The sequence below is a fragment of the Orycteropus afer genome, unplaced genomic scaffold, assembly GCF_000298275.1.
Source record: "Orycteropus afer afer isolate SDZICR_OR568_19922 unplaced genomic scaffold, OryAfe1.0 scaffold01234, whole genome shotgun sequence".
Classification (NCBI taxonomy): Eukaryota; Metazoa; Chordata; class Mammalia; order Tubulidentata; family Orycteropodidae; genus Orycteropus; species Orycteropus afer.
In genome coordinates this window covers 87,899-102,258 of record NW_006922821.1, presented here as the reverse complement: position 1 = coordinate 102,258, position 14,360 = coordinate 87,899, and the positions used below count along the sequence as shown (strand labels likewise).

At 52.8% G+C, this 14,360-nt stretch overlaps 1 protein-coding gene across 1 annotated transcript in view; it reads right to left on the bottom strand.

The window, feature by feature from the left end:
• Positions 1 to 1,476: 1,476 nt before the first annotated feature.
• NSDHL (NAD(P) dependent steroid dehydrogenase-like) overlaps positions 1,477 to 14,360 on the bottom strand; it is a 22,021-nt gene continuing 9,137 nt past the window's right edge. The window contains exons 2-7 of the mRNA XM_042783454.1: positions 12,371 to 12,529; positions 4,830 to 4,976; positions 4,098 to 4,226; positions 3,717 to 3,859; positions 2,598 to 2,700; positions 1,477 to 1,809 (exon numbers count right to left, since the gene is read on the bottom strand). Of these exons, the coding sequence (XP_042639388.1) occupies positions 1,477 to 1,809; positions 2,598 to 2,700; positions 3,717 to 3,859; positions 4,098 to 4,226; positions 4,830 to 4,976; positions 12,371 to 12,529 (1,014 nt within the window). The remainder of the gene's footprint in view (positions 1,810 to 2,597; positions 2,701 to 3,716; positions 3,860 to 4,097; positions 4,227 to 4,829; positions 4,977 to 12,370; positions 12,530 to 14,360) is intronic.

The following is a 14,360-nucleotide window of genomic DNA, read 5'->3' as shown; positions in this document are numbered from 1 at the left end:
CATGTGCTCTCTCTTATCAATAAGCTGCGTGCAATTCCTAGGGTTCAAGCGCCCCCTGAAGCACACAGTCCCTCCGGATGCTCGCGCCCCAGCTCCCAGGCTGGTTCTGCGTGGCTGCTTTTACGCTCGGAGCCCGCCAGGCAGGCCCGCCCTCTACCCCGGGCTGGAGGGACACCGCTCGGCTCCGGCCCGGATGCGGTGGGAATGGACCCGTTGCCGTTAGCTGCTGTGAAGCTGCTCAGGCCTGGTGCCGCACCACACGCATCACTGTCGGTGGCCCGAGCCTGCGTGTGCAGCCCTGAGTGGAGGCCACCTCTTCAAGGGGTGCATGTCATTTTCCACTCGGCGGAAGCATCTTAACGCCACTGTTCTGAGTACCTCAGGGTCAGAGGGCCTGTCTTCGGCCTGTCTATATCCCCCCATGGGAAGAGCTTCCCGTGTCCAGGCCTCAGTCGGAGAGGCCTGTCACACACATGAACTACATGGTGTGTCCAATCCACTCACTTTACTCCAGTCTCTCCAGGGGCCTCCTCACACTCAGAAAATGGCGGGATGGTGATGACAGTTCACCTAGCCTGAGGAGAAACGGGGCTACACCAGCGGAACAGAGCAGGTGTGGGAGGGAGCAGGCCCTTGGGGGTTAGAGCCCTGGGATCCAGTGAGGTGAGCTGCATTACCTGGGGGTGGGGTGTTTCTGCCCAAACTCCAAGCAGATAATGGAGGGGCCCCACCTCGACCACGTTCTTAGGCGCTGCTCTGCACATCACCACAGAAAACAGAACTCTGCTCACCAGAAGGAACGCGGACACGAGAGACTGTGTCATGAGCACAGAGAACGCAGGCAGGCACACCCCCAGGGACAGGGGATTTGCAAGCAGTTGAGGAAGTTTACGTCCCTGGGGTGTGGGAAGGGTTCCAGTCGCTTAAGCTTACAATTTACACAAGGTTGCTGAGAGTCACTGTGTGTATATGAAACACGCATTTCAAGTCTCACCCACGTGTTTACAGAGTCTGCTTTTCTGCTGGGACATATTTGCATATGGGTTCCTGAACAGAGTCCAGAGGCCCGACTCCAGGATTGGTTTGGATGCAAAGAAATCTCCCCGCCATGCTCAGTCAGCAGCAGGCAGCTTAGCCCTCAGCTCCACACAAGGACACTGGGACGAGAGGGGTGACTTCAGAGGTGATCTCTGTGCTAAGGAACCTGGGAGAGAGGGCGAGGGAGACACACACATACAGAGAGAGAGAGAGAGAGAGAGAGAGGAAGAGATGGAGGAGCAGAGAGAGACCAGAAAGCCGCAAACCCAGAGCAGTGGCTTTGAGGAACCCGGAAGCATCACATAAAGGAAGCAATGTCCACTGTGGGCGCCAGCCTCACGGGCACAGGAGGGCCAGGTGCACTGTTGGCTACCAAGCAGCCCCAAGCCCAGCCGGGTTGGCTCCTTGGCCCACAGAGGACACGGCGGGGCCGGGGCCTCAGTCGATCCTGCGCAGATGGCGGAAGCTGTGCACGGTCTGCTCCACAGCCCTGTCCATGGGGACCAGGGGGCGGTAGCCCAGGACCCTTTTGGCTCTCTCGCAGCTGTAGTAGTGGGACGTGCCGGCCAGCGCGATGCGCATGGGTGTGAAGGTGGGCCGCAGTGTGAGCACTGGCCGGACCACCGTCACCAGGAGGGCCAGCAGCAGGGCCAGGTAGTAGGCCAGCCAGTAGGGGATGTGGTACTTGGGGGCCTCGTAGTTGAGGCCCCTCAGGATGCGGGACAGGAATGTCCAGAAAGGGATGGGCTCGTCATTGGTGATGTGAAAGGCCTGCAGAGAGAAGGCACAGTGAGAAATGCCATCGCAGCAAGCAGGCTGCGCTCGGGAACTTGAGCTTGGCCCACAGCTAACGCGTCAGGAAGCTAGTGGCCACTACAGGGCAGCTGCAAGGGGACGAGTAGCTCACGCCCACACAAAGCGCACAGGCCCATGCGCCAGTTACCACCAGCACCTTTCTCGCGCTGTCTGAGAACGGCAGGTGGCAGTGGAGGTGCCTTTTGGATCTGTCGATCTGAACCGCCTGGGGTGCAGAGTCAGCGGGGAAAGCCTGAGATGGGGCTGGGAGTTCAAGGGACACTGGGACCGTGACCGGGAAGGCCGACTTATAAACTGGACGACAATGCTGACAGCAGAACTAGCTCCTGTCCCCAATTACAGGAGGGCAGACGGCAAAGGTCTGGGAGAGCGCAAGGAGGACTGAGCCCCAGAAAGAAAGGGCCCCAGGGCTGAGGGCAAAGGGCAGGGGTCCCTGCAGCCCTCGGGCCACCCAAGAACCTGAGTGTGGAGCTTCAGGAACCAGTGGCAGAAGGGGCAAGCACCTGGCTTGGGGGACGTTACCCCACGGAGAAATGCCCCCTGAATCTGTTCAGTGCCGGCGTACTGGGCACAGGGTTGTGGCTGCCCAGGAGTGAAGGCAGGTCTCCCACTGGAGGGGCTCGCCCTTGGCACAAGGTGGGCCGGAAGCTGAGCCCCCAGGGCGGAGGATCGCAGCAGGAACTGGCTAACTGCTTCCACGTCATTGAGAATGGGCCGGAAGGCTGGCGGGGGGGGGGCCTCACCTTCCCACACGCGGCCGAGTCTCGGGAGAGGCACTCTGCCGCCAGGATGTGGCCATGGACCACGTTCTCCACGAAGGTGAAGTCCACCAAGTTCTCCCCGTCTCTGTGGGCACAGAAGAAAAGGCTCAATTCATGCTTGCTGCACCCCCATGGAGCCCCTGTGCGACTAGGATGGCTGCCCCGGCCTCGGCAGAGTCAGCATCCGGCCTGGAATACCAGAAGGATGTGCTGGGGCCCTCAGGCAGCGGGGTGTCTGCTGCCCCTTCCGAGGCCTAGCTCTGGTCTCAGTTTCCCATTCCTCTGTTTCTGATCGCTCCACACTGAGGTCCTAAAACACTGTGAGCTGAGAAGGCAGCAGCTGAGCACAGGCCAGGGAGATGAAGAGGCGCTGGGGGAGGAGAGCAGCAAGAATGAGAGGCGGGGAGGCGGGCTCGGGAGACAGCCACCGTCGCCTCGGCTACCAGAGTGCTACCAGCTACGGAGGCCCTGCGCCCACACTTCCCCTGAGGAAGCAGGGACTGCACCCTCCCGCATTCCTAGACCCAAGGAGGGAGGCCTCGACCCTTGACCCTAGGCTAATCGCTTGCCCTTCAGCCTGAGGGTGCACTGGGCTGACTAGTGTTCCCCCAAAATCCATGCCCACCCTGCACCTATGAACATGACCTTATTTCGAAATAGGGTTTCTGCAGAAGTCATGAGTTGAGATAAGGTCCCACTGGAGTAGGTGGGCCCTAAATCCAGTAACTGGTGCCCTTAGAGAAGGCCATGTGAAGACACATATGTGGGGGGACAACCACACGACCACAGAGGCAAAGAGGAGGGATGTGTCCACAAGCCAAGGAATGCCAGGCACCGCCCGAGGCCGGAAAAGGCAAGGAAAGATCTGTCCTTGGAGCCTTCCGAGGGAGCATGGCTCCACCCATATCCTGGCCTCAGGCCTCCGGCCCAGGACGGTGACACCTCTGGTGTGTTATGCCTGAGCGTGTGCTCATTCGTTACACCCCAGCAAATGAAACCACAGGGCAACTGTGAAGGTCCCACACAAGAACAGCTGCAGAATAGCCCGGCTACTTATAGAGTGCTCTGGGAATATGGGCGGGGGGTGCGGGGACAACTCACCCAATCACAAACTTCATCTTGCCCTTCCTGGCGGCTTCAACGAGGATGGGGACCAACTGGGGGTCCCTGGGGCCAAAAATGCCATGAGGGCGGATGGCCACAGTTAAGAAATTCCTCTCCGGATCATTGGCACCCAGGACCACCTGTGAGAGACCAGGAAAGGGGCATGTCTGGCACAAACCTGTCTGGTCACAGGAAGTGGCAGTTCTCCTTGAATTCTTTTCTATTTTAAATACCGTTTCATCCAGAGTGTTGACTTCACAGGTTAGGTACATAGGCCTGAGAACACTGACCTCATATGGTTGTCAACCTTTTTCTTAAGAATGTCCCCCTGCAGCTCTCCACAGAGCCCCATCATTCTCTCAGGCCACAGGTACGCACTTGTTCCTGCAGGATCTTGGTCTCCGTGTAGTAGTCGATGGGCTTCATGGCATAAGGGAGGTCCTCAGTGCCATTCCTTATGTCGACACCCTCAAAGATGACACTGGCACTGCTGGTTAAAACAAGTTTCTGGTGGAGGAGAAAGAAGGATTCAACAACAAGACGTCAGGAAAAATCCCTATTCAAACAGCCTGACGCCACGTAGGGAAGAGAAGCAAGGGGCCTCCGCTGACCACCTGCAAGGACACGGCGCTGTGCAAATGATCTGCTGCAGTGACTTTGCCCGGAGACAGATTCCAGACACACTACAGCCTCACACTGTACAACGGTGGGTTTCATGCTTTTCTCTATCCCACCACAGCTGGGGGACAACAGACCCCCATTATTAATGGGATCTCAGAGGGAAGGACAGTCCATGAACTTCTTGGGAGATGTCTGTTTGAAAAAGACCACTGATGATTCTGAGACCAACCCCACATGTGAGCACGTGTGGGCGCACACACACGTACAGCCACGTGCACGTGCACACACATCCTCGCGACACATGCGCACCCCCGCTTGAGAAGGTTCTAGAGGAAGAGGCTCTGCGACAAGGGCCCAGCTCAGCCAACTGCGCACCGTGAGCTCAAGTGCCAGCTTGACCATTTGTCTGGGGAGTCCTGACCAGAGAGGCAGGCGGAGACACCAAGACATCATGATCTGAAAAGAAGAGCTAAGCCTGTCATCCCTTACCTGAACCCCAGCCTCTTTGCAAGTGTCAATGACATTCTTGGTGCCAATGTAATTCACTCTATAAAAGAGTTCCTTGTTGTCACTGGATGGTGGAGGTGAAGCACAGTGAAAAACTGTGCTCACACCTTTCAGAGCTGGGTACAGGTCCTGAAAAAGGAAACAAAGACAAAAAACCAAATCACCCCTGCCTCAGGCGGGTCACCAGGCTCCTCGCCTTCCGCCCCCGGGCCTGTGGCTCCCAGGCCGCCATGCCTTTCTGGGCACGCAGTCAACAGAGATACGCTTGCGCAGTAAATGAGTCAAACCAGGCTAGCCCTTGAATGGCCCCTCGCATTGCTGGGTCCCCAACAAAAACTGATTTGGGGCAGGAGCAGCCTATGGGATCCAGACAGAGGGTCCCAGGGAGGTCAAACTGGGGAAAATAAATAAGCTCATAGATTAAAATCCTCTGACCAAGTCCACATCATCAAAGACAGTGCAAATGGTCAATACACAGAAGTATTCTGTCCCGTGAAACTTGACATGATGCGGCAGCCTGAATGGGATTTTAAAATAGGTTAGTTTACTGCTGAAAGGACCATAGCTCCCAGCGAAATGGCCATGGCAGATCTGGGGCCAAACATACACAAGATGAGGCAGGAACACTTCACTGTAGCAGACAGGAAGGAAGTTCTTCACGACGACTGCAGGGATAGGAAAAGGATTCACGAGCTGTTGGCTAGGCTGTAGAGGAGCCTCCGACTCAGACAGACTAGGAAGAAGAGCCTGGAGACTGACTTCCAAAAATCAGCCCCATTAAAAAAAGGAGAAAGGAAAAAGGCAAAACGTGTCTTGATATGGGCTCGGGTATAGCGAGGGTGGCGGGGCTGGCGCTGGGCCGGGCAGTGCTTCGCCCTGCTGTGCACGGGGTCATCAGGAGTCAGAGACCATGCAACGGCACCAGACAACACCACCAATCATCATATAATTTTATTTAATAGAAAACACCACACTGTTATAATTTCACCATGTAATCAATGCAAAAATTGTTAACGAGGTATTTTACAATCTTTTTTTGTACAGTTGGAAATCCAGTGTGTCATTTACCCTGACACCATCTCTCAATTCAGATGAGGCACAGTTCAAGTGCTCAGTGACCACATGTGGCCCATGGCCGCCTTACTGGACAGCCCAGTCCCCAATGTACCAGTTAGCAGGACACGCGGGAGGACAAGGCAACATGTTAGAGGACACCATGCGTACGTGAGCAGCAAAATCTAGACCACAGGAAATGCTCCAGGACAAGAAACGTGGTTTCTTCAACAAACACACTTTTTTTTTTAAAAAAAAAATAAAGGAGATCTTAAAAATTAAAAGATTCAAATAAATCAACCAAATGCATTATCTTGGCCATGTGGATCCTTACTTGGAAAAGCCAACTCTTCAAAAACAGACATGAGGCATTCAGGGACACCTGAGCACTGGCTGGGTATCCAAGAATTATTGCCACCCCTCAGCCACTCCTCGGAAGGAAGGTTGGGCAATCCATCTACTTCTGTAATGATACTGCTTCAGAAACCCAGGGAGGGGTCGCTAGGAGTCAGATCCGGTTCGCCAGCAGAGTTTGGTTTGTTTTTTTCAGAGTTTTAGGTATGATCACGGACTCGTGATTATTATTTCTTTTCAGGATTTAGAGATAAATACTGAAGTATTTACAGATGAAATGACAGAATGTCTAGGACTGGCTTCAAAACAATGTGGGTAAAGGTACAGATGAAACTAGATGGGCCGTGAGTGGGTACGGAGTCGAGGAACTCTCCTACAGAATGGGACAAAGACAGAAAGAGAAGGAACCCATGACAGAGAGGTTAGGAGACAGAGGGAATGGAACCCCAAACCCCCCATGTGTCTAGTAAGGCTCCCAGCAAGAGAGAGGGAGGGTAGAGCCAGTATTTGAAGAACTACCAAGAAATGAGGAAAGACATGAGTGAGTTCTTAGATTATAAAGACCCCGCTCAGTGTTGAGTAAGATTTAAAAACACAACTAAAATTCACACCTAGACGTATTCTCTATAGATCATAAAGAATAAAAAAGAAAGTCAGGCCACAAGAAGAAAACAGGTCACCTACAAAGAAACAATGTTCAGAGAGAGCAGACTTCTCATCAGCAACCACAGATGTCACAAGACAGTGGGATAATTTCAAAGCGTGGATGATGAACCCCATATTTCTATACCCAGCTGCAGGGCAGTGAACTGCCTGGTGTGGTCCTTCTAGCCTCTGCCCGCCACTGTGTGATGTATGGGAAATCCTCATCTCTACACCTGTTTAGGGCCGATGTATCTTGAGTCGCCTTGCTGGAGGACGTGACTCTAGTCACCCCTTAGCTTCCTTGAGGGCATATATGGGAATGCCCTGGGAATGCCTGCGCTCTCGCCCCAGTTGTGTGCTTGGTTCGTCATCATCTCAGTCCTGGACTTGAGACAGCAGCCGTCATGTGACCTGCTGGCTTGGGCTGGCAAGCCCCTGCAACCACATGAGCTGGGAGAATCCTCCAGACCTAGCCACAGACCTGGGACTTGCCAGCCTCCAGCACCACCACCACGTGAGCTGTTTCCTTGGGAGTCTGGGAGTTCTGTGAGACATTACAGCAGGCTACGGAACCCTAAGAAGGGAGGGCAAGTGCTGAGGGGAGGAAGAGGAGGAGGAGTGGCTGCTGGAGATGACGGAGTGGCACGGCAGTTTGGAAAAGCTGGACGTTTGGGACATCCTTAACCTCCACCACAAGAGACCGGCCTTGTGCTGATCTTTCTAAGAGAAATTATTCAAGCACCAGCTAAAGCAGAATTTATGAGTGAGGGTGAAACAAAGACATTTTCAGGCATACAGGGGCTTAGGAAGTTTACTGCCCGTAGATATTTGCCGGGGAGCTGCTGAAGGAAATATTTCAGCAAGAAGTGACAGGAACCCGGAAGAAGGAAGTGATATAAGAAGCCCTGATGAGCAAACAATTCAGTATAGCACAGTGTGAACCTAAGAGCTGACTCCTCAGACAGTTGAAGTCCTTCCTTGCCATGGCCTCCCCCACCATCATATCCACCTTTCCCTTCTCAGCTTAGGCTTACCTCGCCGTCTGTCATTACAATCACAGCCTTTATCAAATATGGAAAACTCACAGCCCCGGTTACACTGGACTCTCCCTTTCTCCGTGCCTGCTCCTGAGCAGCTGAGTGTAGCAATGGAACAACATACCACTGACTGGCTTCCCTTTCAATCGGTGAACCTTAACCTCAGATGGCCTTTGGCAGTTCCTGGCCACTCTGCTACATCTGCCCTGGTCCATCTGCTCTCCACACTCTCTCCTCTCGCCTCAGACCTCCCGCTCCTCACCCCCAACTCCTTACTCTCAAGAGTGGGGTAAGCAGCTGCCAGAGGAGGGTTTCTCGTCCCCCCACAATCCAGTCTAGCAAGCCATCTGCATCTGCACACCTGTCCTCCGTCCAGTGTCGGGTCTGGCCGGCCACTAGAGTCCCCCAGCTCCCCCACCTCTCCCTCTCCTGCCTGAGGAGCTCCCGGGGTTATTGCAGCACGTGCCGGCGTCGGTTTTGTGCTCTCCATTCGATCATTCTCACTGGCATACGAAGGTCCCCTTGAGCACTAGTGCGCCTCCACCCTGGTCCAGTGGCTCATCATAGAAAACCTGCAAGAGTCTCCCAGACTGTCTCCATATTGTCCTCATTTCTCTCAAACTTCCTCCAGTCAAGCTTGTCCTGGGCACTACCAGGCAGCCACTTCTGTGAAAGTCAGTTATGGACTGAATCGTGTCCCCAAATATATGTGAAAGCCCTAAGCCTTCCACCTGTAAGCGGGACCCTGTTTGGAAAGAGGGGTTCTCTTTTGTTACGCTAATGAAGCCACCCCAGCACAAGGTGGGTCCTAAACCCAATTCCTTCTGAGTGGTGTCCTACAGAACGTGGGAACACATAGGGAGACATCCACAGGGGGACACAGATGTCATCCAAAGATGCATCTACAAGCCCAGGGCTGCCAAGGGCTGCCAGCAACTACTGGAAGCAGGAAGAGACAGAAGAACTTTCCTCCAGAGCTGAGAGAGAGACAGGGAGAGAGACGGGAAATGTGAGTGTAAGAGAGTGCTCGAGCCCTTACCAACGCCAGCCACTCGGGGACGGATCAAATCCTCGGGGAGCCTGGATAAGGTGGGAGGGAAAACATGGAACCAAATCCAAAAACACAATAATGACCAGAATTAATGGTCGGATTGCGTCTGGCGGGATCCCCAAGACTATGGCCCTGGGATATACTTTGGGACTGGGATAAAACTCACTCCCAAGGGCTGGCTCTTAGCCCAACAGTAAATAAGACTTACATGTACAACACCCAACCCAGGGCAATGCACCCTCCTACTCTACAGAGATGCATCCCTTGGAGCAATCAGCCATGAGGCACCAGAGAGGCAACAGTCACACGGAGCAAAATCTGAACACACAGGAGGGTATAACTAAGAAGGGCACAGGGATGAGGGGTCACTGGGAAGGGACAGGAGGAGAGTGGGGTAAGGCTGGGGATGGTAATTGGGGAGTGAAATCAAATGGACATGAACTGTTGAATGTAAAACAAATTCTGCTTTGTAAATTTGCACCCAAAGCACGATAAACAAAAAAGAAAGAAAAGAGAGAGCATCTAGCCCTGCTCATGCCCTGAGGGGAGAGCAGACATGGTGGCAGGGCACACAAAGGGGGGTGACAGATGCCATGGCAAAACTCATCTATAAATGGCCCAAGGACACCAAGGATTGCTGGCAGTCACCAGAAGCTACAAGAGAGGTCTGGAACAGCCCCTTTCTCAGAACCCTCACAAGCAATCGGCGGGGTCGAGAGCCCGAGTTTGGACTCCCAGCCTCCAGAACGGCAAGGGGATAAGCTTCCGTTCTTCCGAGTCACTCTGTGGTATTCTTACGACAGCCCTGGGAAACCACGACAGCTGCCGAGCTGACACTGGCCAGGAATGAGGTGGAGTCACCTGGGAAGGGGGGTGGATGCAATAAAAGGAAGGGAACTGGGGGTACAATTCACTGGTGCAGTCTTCAAAGGTGGAGGGGGTTACGGCAGAATAAGGGAGAATGGTGCAGGGGAAATCGTGTCCTCAAAGGTCAAATAAAAAACAACTGTATGGCAGATGCCACCAAAGCCAGGCAGAAGAGCCTAGAGACAGTGGAGGGAGGCGCATGCCACACATGTGACAACAAGGAAATCAAGGAGACCCCAACGACAAGCAGACACAGGTCCTGGGTGGCCACTTCACAGGAGGAAACTGGAATGCCAGTTACCAAGGGGCGCTGTGGCCAGCTTCCTGACTGCAGAGAGCAAGTAAAGTTTACCCATCAACGAGGACCGTTCCATACCCTTCTGAATGCCCAAGGATGTGGGGCAGCGGATGCCACCACACTGCTGGTGTGAATGCAAAACTGACGTCACAGCTGTGTCGTGCACTCTGGCCACATGCAATCAAGTTAACAACAGTAATAACGCCCTTCCAGCAAGGATGGGCCTAGAGACGATGCTGAGCCAAAGAAGCTGGATACGAAAGGACAAACGCTGTGGGATTCGAGCCACAGGAAGCCTCGGATTAGTGGTGGCCAGGGGCAAGGGGAGAGGGGAGTCAGCACTGAGAGCTAATGGGGACAGGGTCTCCTCTGGGGGTTGTGAAAATGTTCTCAAACTGGCCGTGGGGATGGCTGCCCAACAGTGACTGTGCTTACTCAGTTGTACACATGAAAAGGATGAATTTTATGTTATGTGAAATACATCTCAAAGAAAACAAGATCCATACTCCATGGCCCAGTAATTGCACTTGCGGTATATGCCCTAGAGCAGGCCTGTGGACAAGCCTTTTCCTAAATAAAGCTTTATTGGCACCACTCATTTACAGGCTGACCATGGCTGCTTCCAGGGCAACAATGGCAGAGCTGCATACCTGTGACAGGGAGAACACGTACTTCTGAGCAGTAAACACGTCACCAAACCCAACCCATTGCCTTCGAGTCGACTCTGACTCCTAGCGACCTTGTTTGACAGAGTACCCCCGTTGAGCTTGTTAGGCTGTCAATCTTTTCGGGAGCCGACTGTCTGCAGGGCAGTGAATTGCTTCCTATTGCCTCCAGCCACCATCCTCCAGTGTGTGATGTATTGTAAATCCTGGTCTCTATGCCTGTTTCAGGTGGGATGTATCTTGAGTCCCACCTTGCTGGAGGGTGTGACTCAAGTCACCACAGTTCCTTGAGGGTATAGAGTATAAACGTTCTGGGAAAGTTCACTTTCTTGCTCCAGTTCTACGTTTGGTTCGTTATCATCTCACCCCTAGAGTTGACGCAGTAGCCGTCATCTGACCTGCCAATTTGGGTTCACCAATCCCTACAACCATGTGAGTTGGGAGAATCCTCTGGACCTACCCACAGACCTGGGACTTGCCAGCCTACCAGCCAGCCAGCCTCCATTACCCCACATGAGCCGTTTCCTTGGGAGTTTGTGAGTTCTATGAGACGTTACAGCCAAATACTGAACCCTAAGGTGGGAGGGAGAGTGACGCGGGGAGGAGGAGTTGATGTCAGAGATGACAGAGAGGCATGGCAGTTTGGAAAAGCTGGACGTATGGGACATCTTTAACCTCTGCCACCAGCCTTGTGCTGATCCTTCTAAGAGAAATTATCCAAGCCCTGCCACATCTTTCTCCCGTCGAGCAGATGGTGGGTTCGCTCCACTGACCTATTGGTTAGCAGCCAAGCTCTTTAACTGTGCCACTATGGTTCCTTAGTAAGAATGTGGGTATATGTTAAAGCCTTTCCAATCATTTTTTTTTTTATTTGTTCTCTTCCCTCCCCTCCCACCCCTGGTAACCAACAAAGAAAATTTTTTTCCACAGATAAACTTTTCCTTGACTTTTTACAATAACTAATACAATATTTTTCCTTCTGTGATTGACTTATTTCACTCAGCATAATGTCCTCCAAGTTCATCCACGTTATGTAGTGTTTGGCAGATTCTACATTACTCTTTAGAGTTGTATAGTCTTCCACTGTGTGTATGGACCATAGTTTGGTGATCCATTCCTGAGCTGACGGACACCTAGGTTGTTTCCATCTTTTGGCTATTGTAAATAGTGCTGCCATGAACATGGGTGTGCATATGTCTGTTCTTGTCATGGCTCTCACTTCTTTAGGATATATACCTAATAATGGAATGGCTGGGTCAAATGGTATTTCTAATTCCAACTTGTGAAGGAATCGCCATACTGCTTTCCACAGTGGTTGTACCATTTGACAGTCCCACCAGCAGTGTGTGAGAGTCCCAATCTCTCAGCATCCTCGCCAGCATTTGCTATTTTCTGTCTTGTTGAACTTTGCTACTAGTGCTACTAGTCCTATCATGTTTTAATTTCCCAAAAACCATACAATTTTTGGGAAGCAACATTTGTATGGCCTTCAAGTCAGGGAAGGCTGGCGACCAGCCCTGGGGGGCCCGTGGGTACTCCAGGTGGCTGCTTACCTGCCGGCTGCAGAGATCACCGAGGAAGAATTGCACCTGGGGGTTCTCAAAGCCTTGCCGGACATCAAAGATGCTGACCTTGTAGCCTCTGGCCAGCAGCTGCTCCACCAGGTGCCGCCCGAGAAAGCCAGAGCCACCGATCACCATGCATTTCTTGGCCTGTGGGAAGAGGGGTGGCAGGGTGGACCAGAGCAAGCACAACCGGGAGTCAAGAGCTGCTGAAACGGCAGGTCAGTTTGGTCAGTTAAAAAAAAACAAACCAAACTCACTGCTGCCAGGTTGGATCTGACACATAGCGACTCCTCCTTGGGTTTCCAAGGTAGTATCACTATGGAAGTAGATTGGCCAACCCTCCTTCCGAGGAGTGGCTGGTGGGTTTGAATCGCCAGCCTTCTGGTTAGCAGTCCGATGCCTTAGGCACTACGCCACCAGAGCCCCCAGTTGGTCCTTTGGTCCTATTTAAATGCTGCTTGGGCCTGCGAGCTGCAGGTAATTGCAGTGTGCAACCACCAGGGGCGCTCTCCTCTCCTGGGCCCCATAAAGAGGGCAGACAGCAAATGACACTGCAGTGGACTTTGGCTGGCTTTGATGCCACATAGTAGAGAAAGGAAAGGAGGTGCCATGGAGAGAAATTCCACCAGCCATGATCTAAACCGGACAATCTACGAAAAAGCAACACTGTCGTGCTTCCACCAGATGATCCCAGGCACTTCCAAGGCAAAAATAAAATAAAAATGCCACCCATTAGCATTGAAAACATCAGCAAGTAGAAAGCAAAGCACTGTCTCCAGAGAAAAGCAGTCCCCCTCCCCAATGTTCAAGGGTCCTGGGCCGGATGGCACTCCCTGGGCTGACCTCAGCCTGTGCTACTGTTGGGGGCCTCCTGCAGGTGGCACTGCGGGTCACCTGGCCTGAACTGAGGAGGTTAACAAGCCAGAGGAGAGCCTCAAGTTTCCATTCTAGCCTATGCGGCACACGCTGTTCCTAGGCTGAGCTCAAGCCCTGGTCACTGGTGATGGTGTAAGGACACCCTGAAATGTTCAGGTTCGGGGAAGCCTCTTGAATTGTGGTTACATTGTCAGGAGGGACCAGTCGCTGGAGCAAGACACAGTGCTTGGTAAAGTAGAGGGTCAGGGAGACAGGGAAGGCCCTCCACAAGACGGGCTGACACAGTGGCTGCAACGGGCTCGAGCATAGCAAAGACCGTGAGCACGGCACAGGGCCGCGTGCTATTTCATTCCGTTGGCCATGGGGTTGCTGTGAGTCGGAACTGACTTGGCAGCACCTAGCAACAAGAGGAAGCCAATGCAAAATTGTGGCTGTCACATGCTAAATGAGCTGACTCCAAGTGGCCCTACCAGGGGACGGGTGCTATTCCTCCCTCCCTAGGCTCTGGGCTTCCTTCTTGAAGATGACAACCCCGTTTCCCTCAGCTCATAGAGTCAATAAAGCTGGTGGTGTGGAAACTAGAGACCTTACAGAAATTCTGTTCCTGATTAAAACCCAACTGACTAGACCAATCGAAGCTACTTATTCCTTAAGGAACTCTGGCAGGACTATGGTTAAGCCCTTGGCTGCTAACTGGAAGGTGGGTGGTTCAAACTCATCAGCTGCTCCACGAGACAAAAGCCCTGGAAATCTGCTCCTATGAAGGTTACAGCCTAGTGAGCCCTATGGGGCATTCTATTCTGGCATACTAGGTTGCTAGGGGTCAGAATCGACTTGATGGCATATGACAATTTTTCCTTAAACATCCACATGATTAAGACATGCAAGAGTATCAAGGGGTGCTGTGCCAGACCCCTTCTACAGATAGATCATCCCCTCTCAGTCTGGTATCCCACGTGGAATGGCCTTTTGCTCTGGTGGCACCAGTCCCGTCTGGAGACACACTGTGACTTCAGCATCATGTGCTCACGTGGTATCTACTGGCCGTACCATTCTTCCTCCAAAACTATCTTTCTATCCTTTTCTATACTTGGTTCTACTC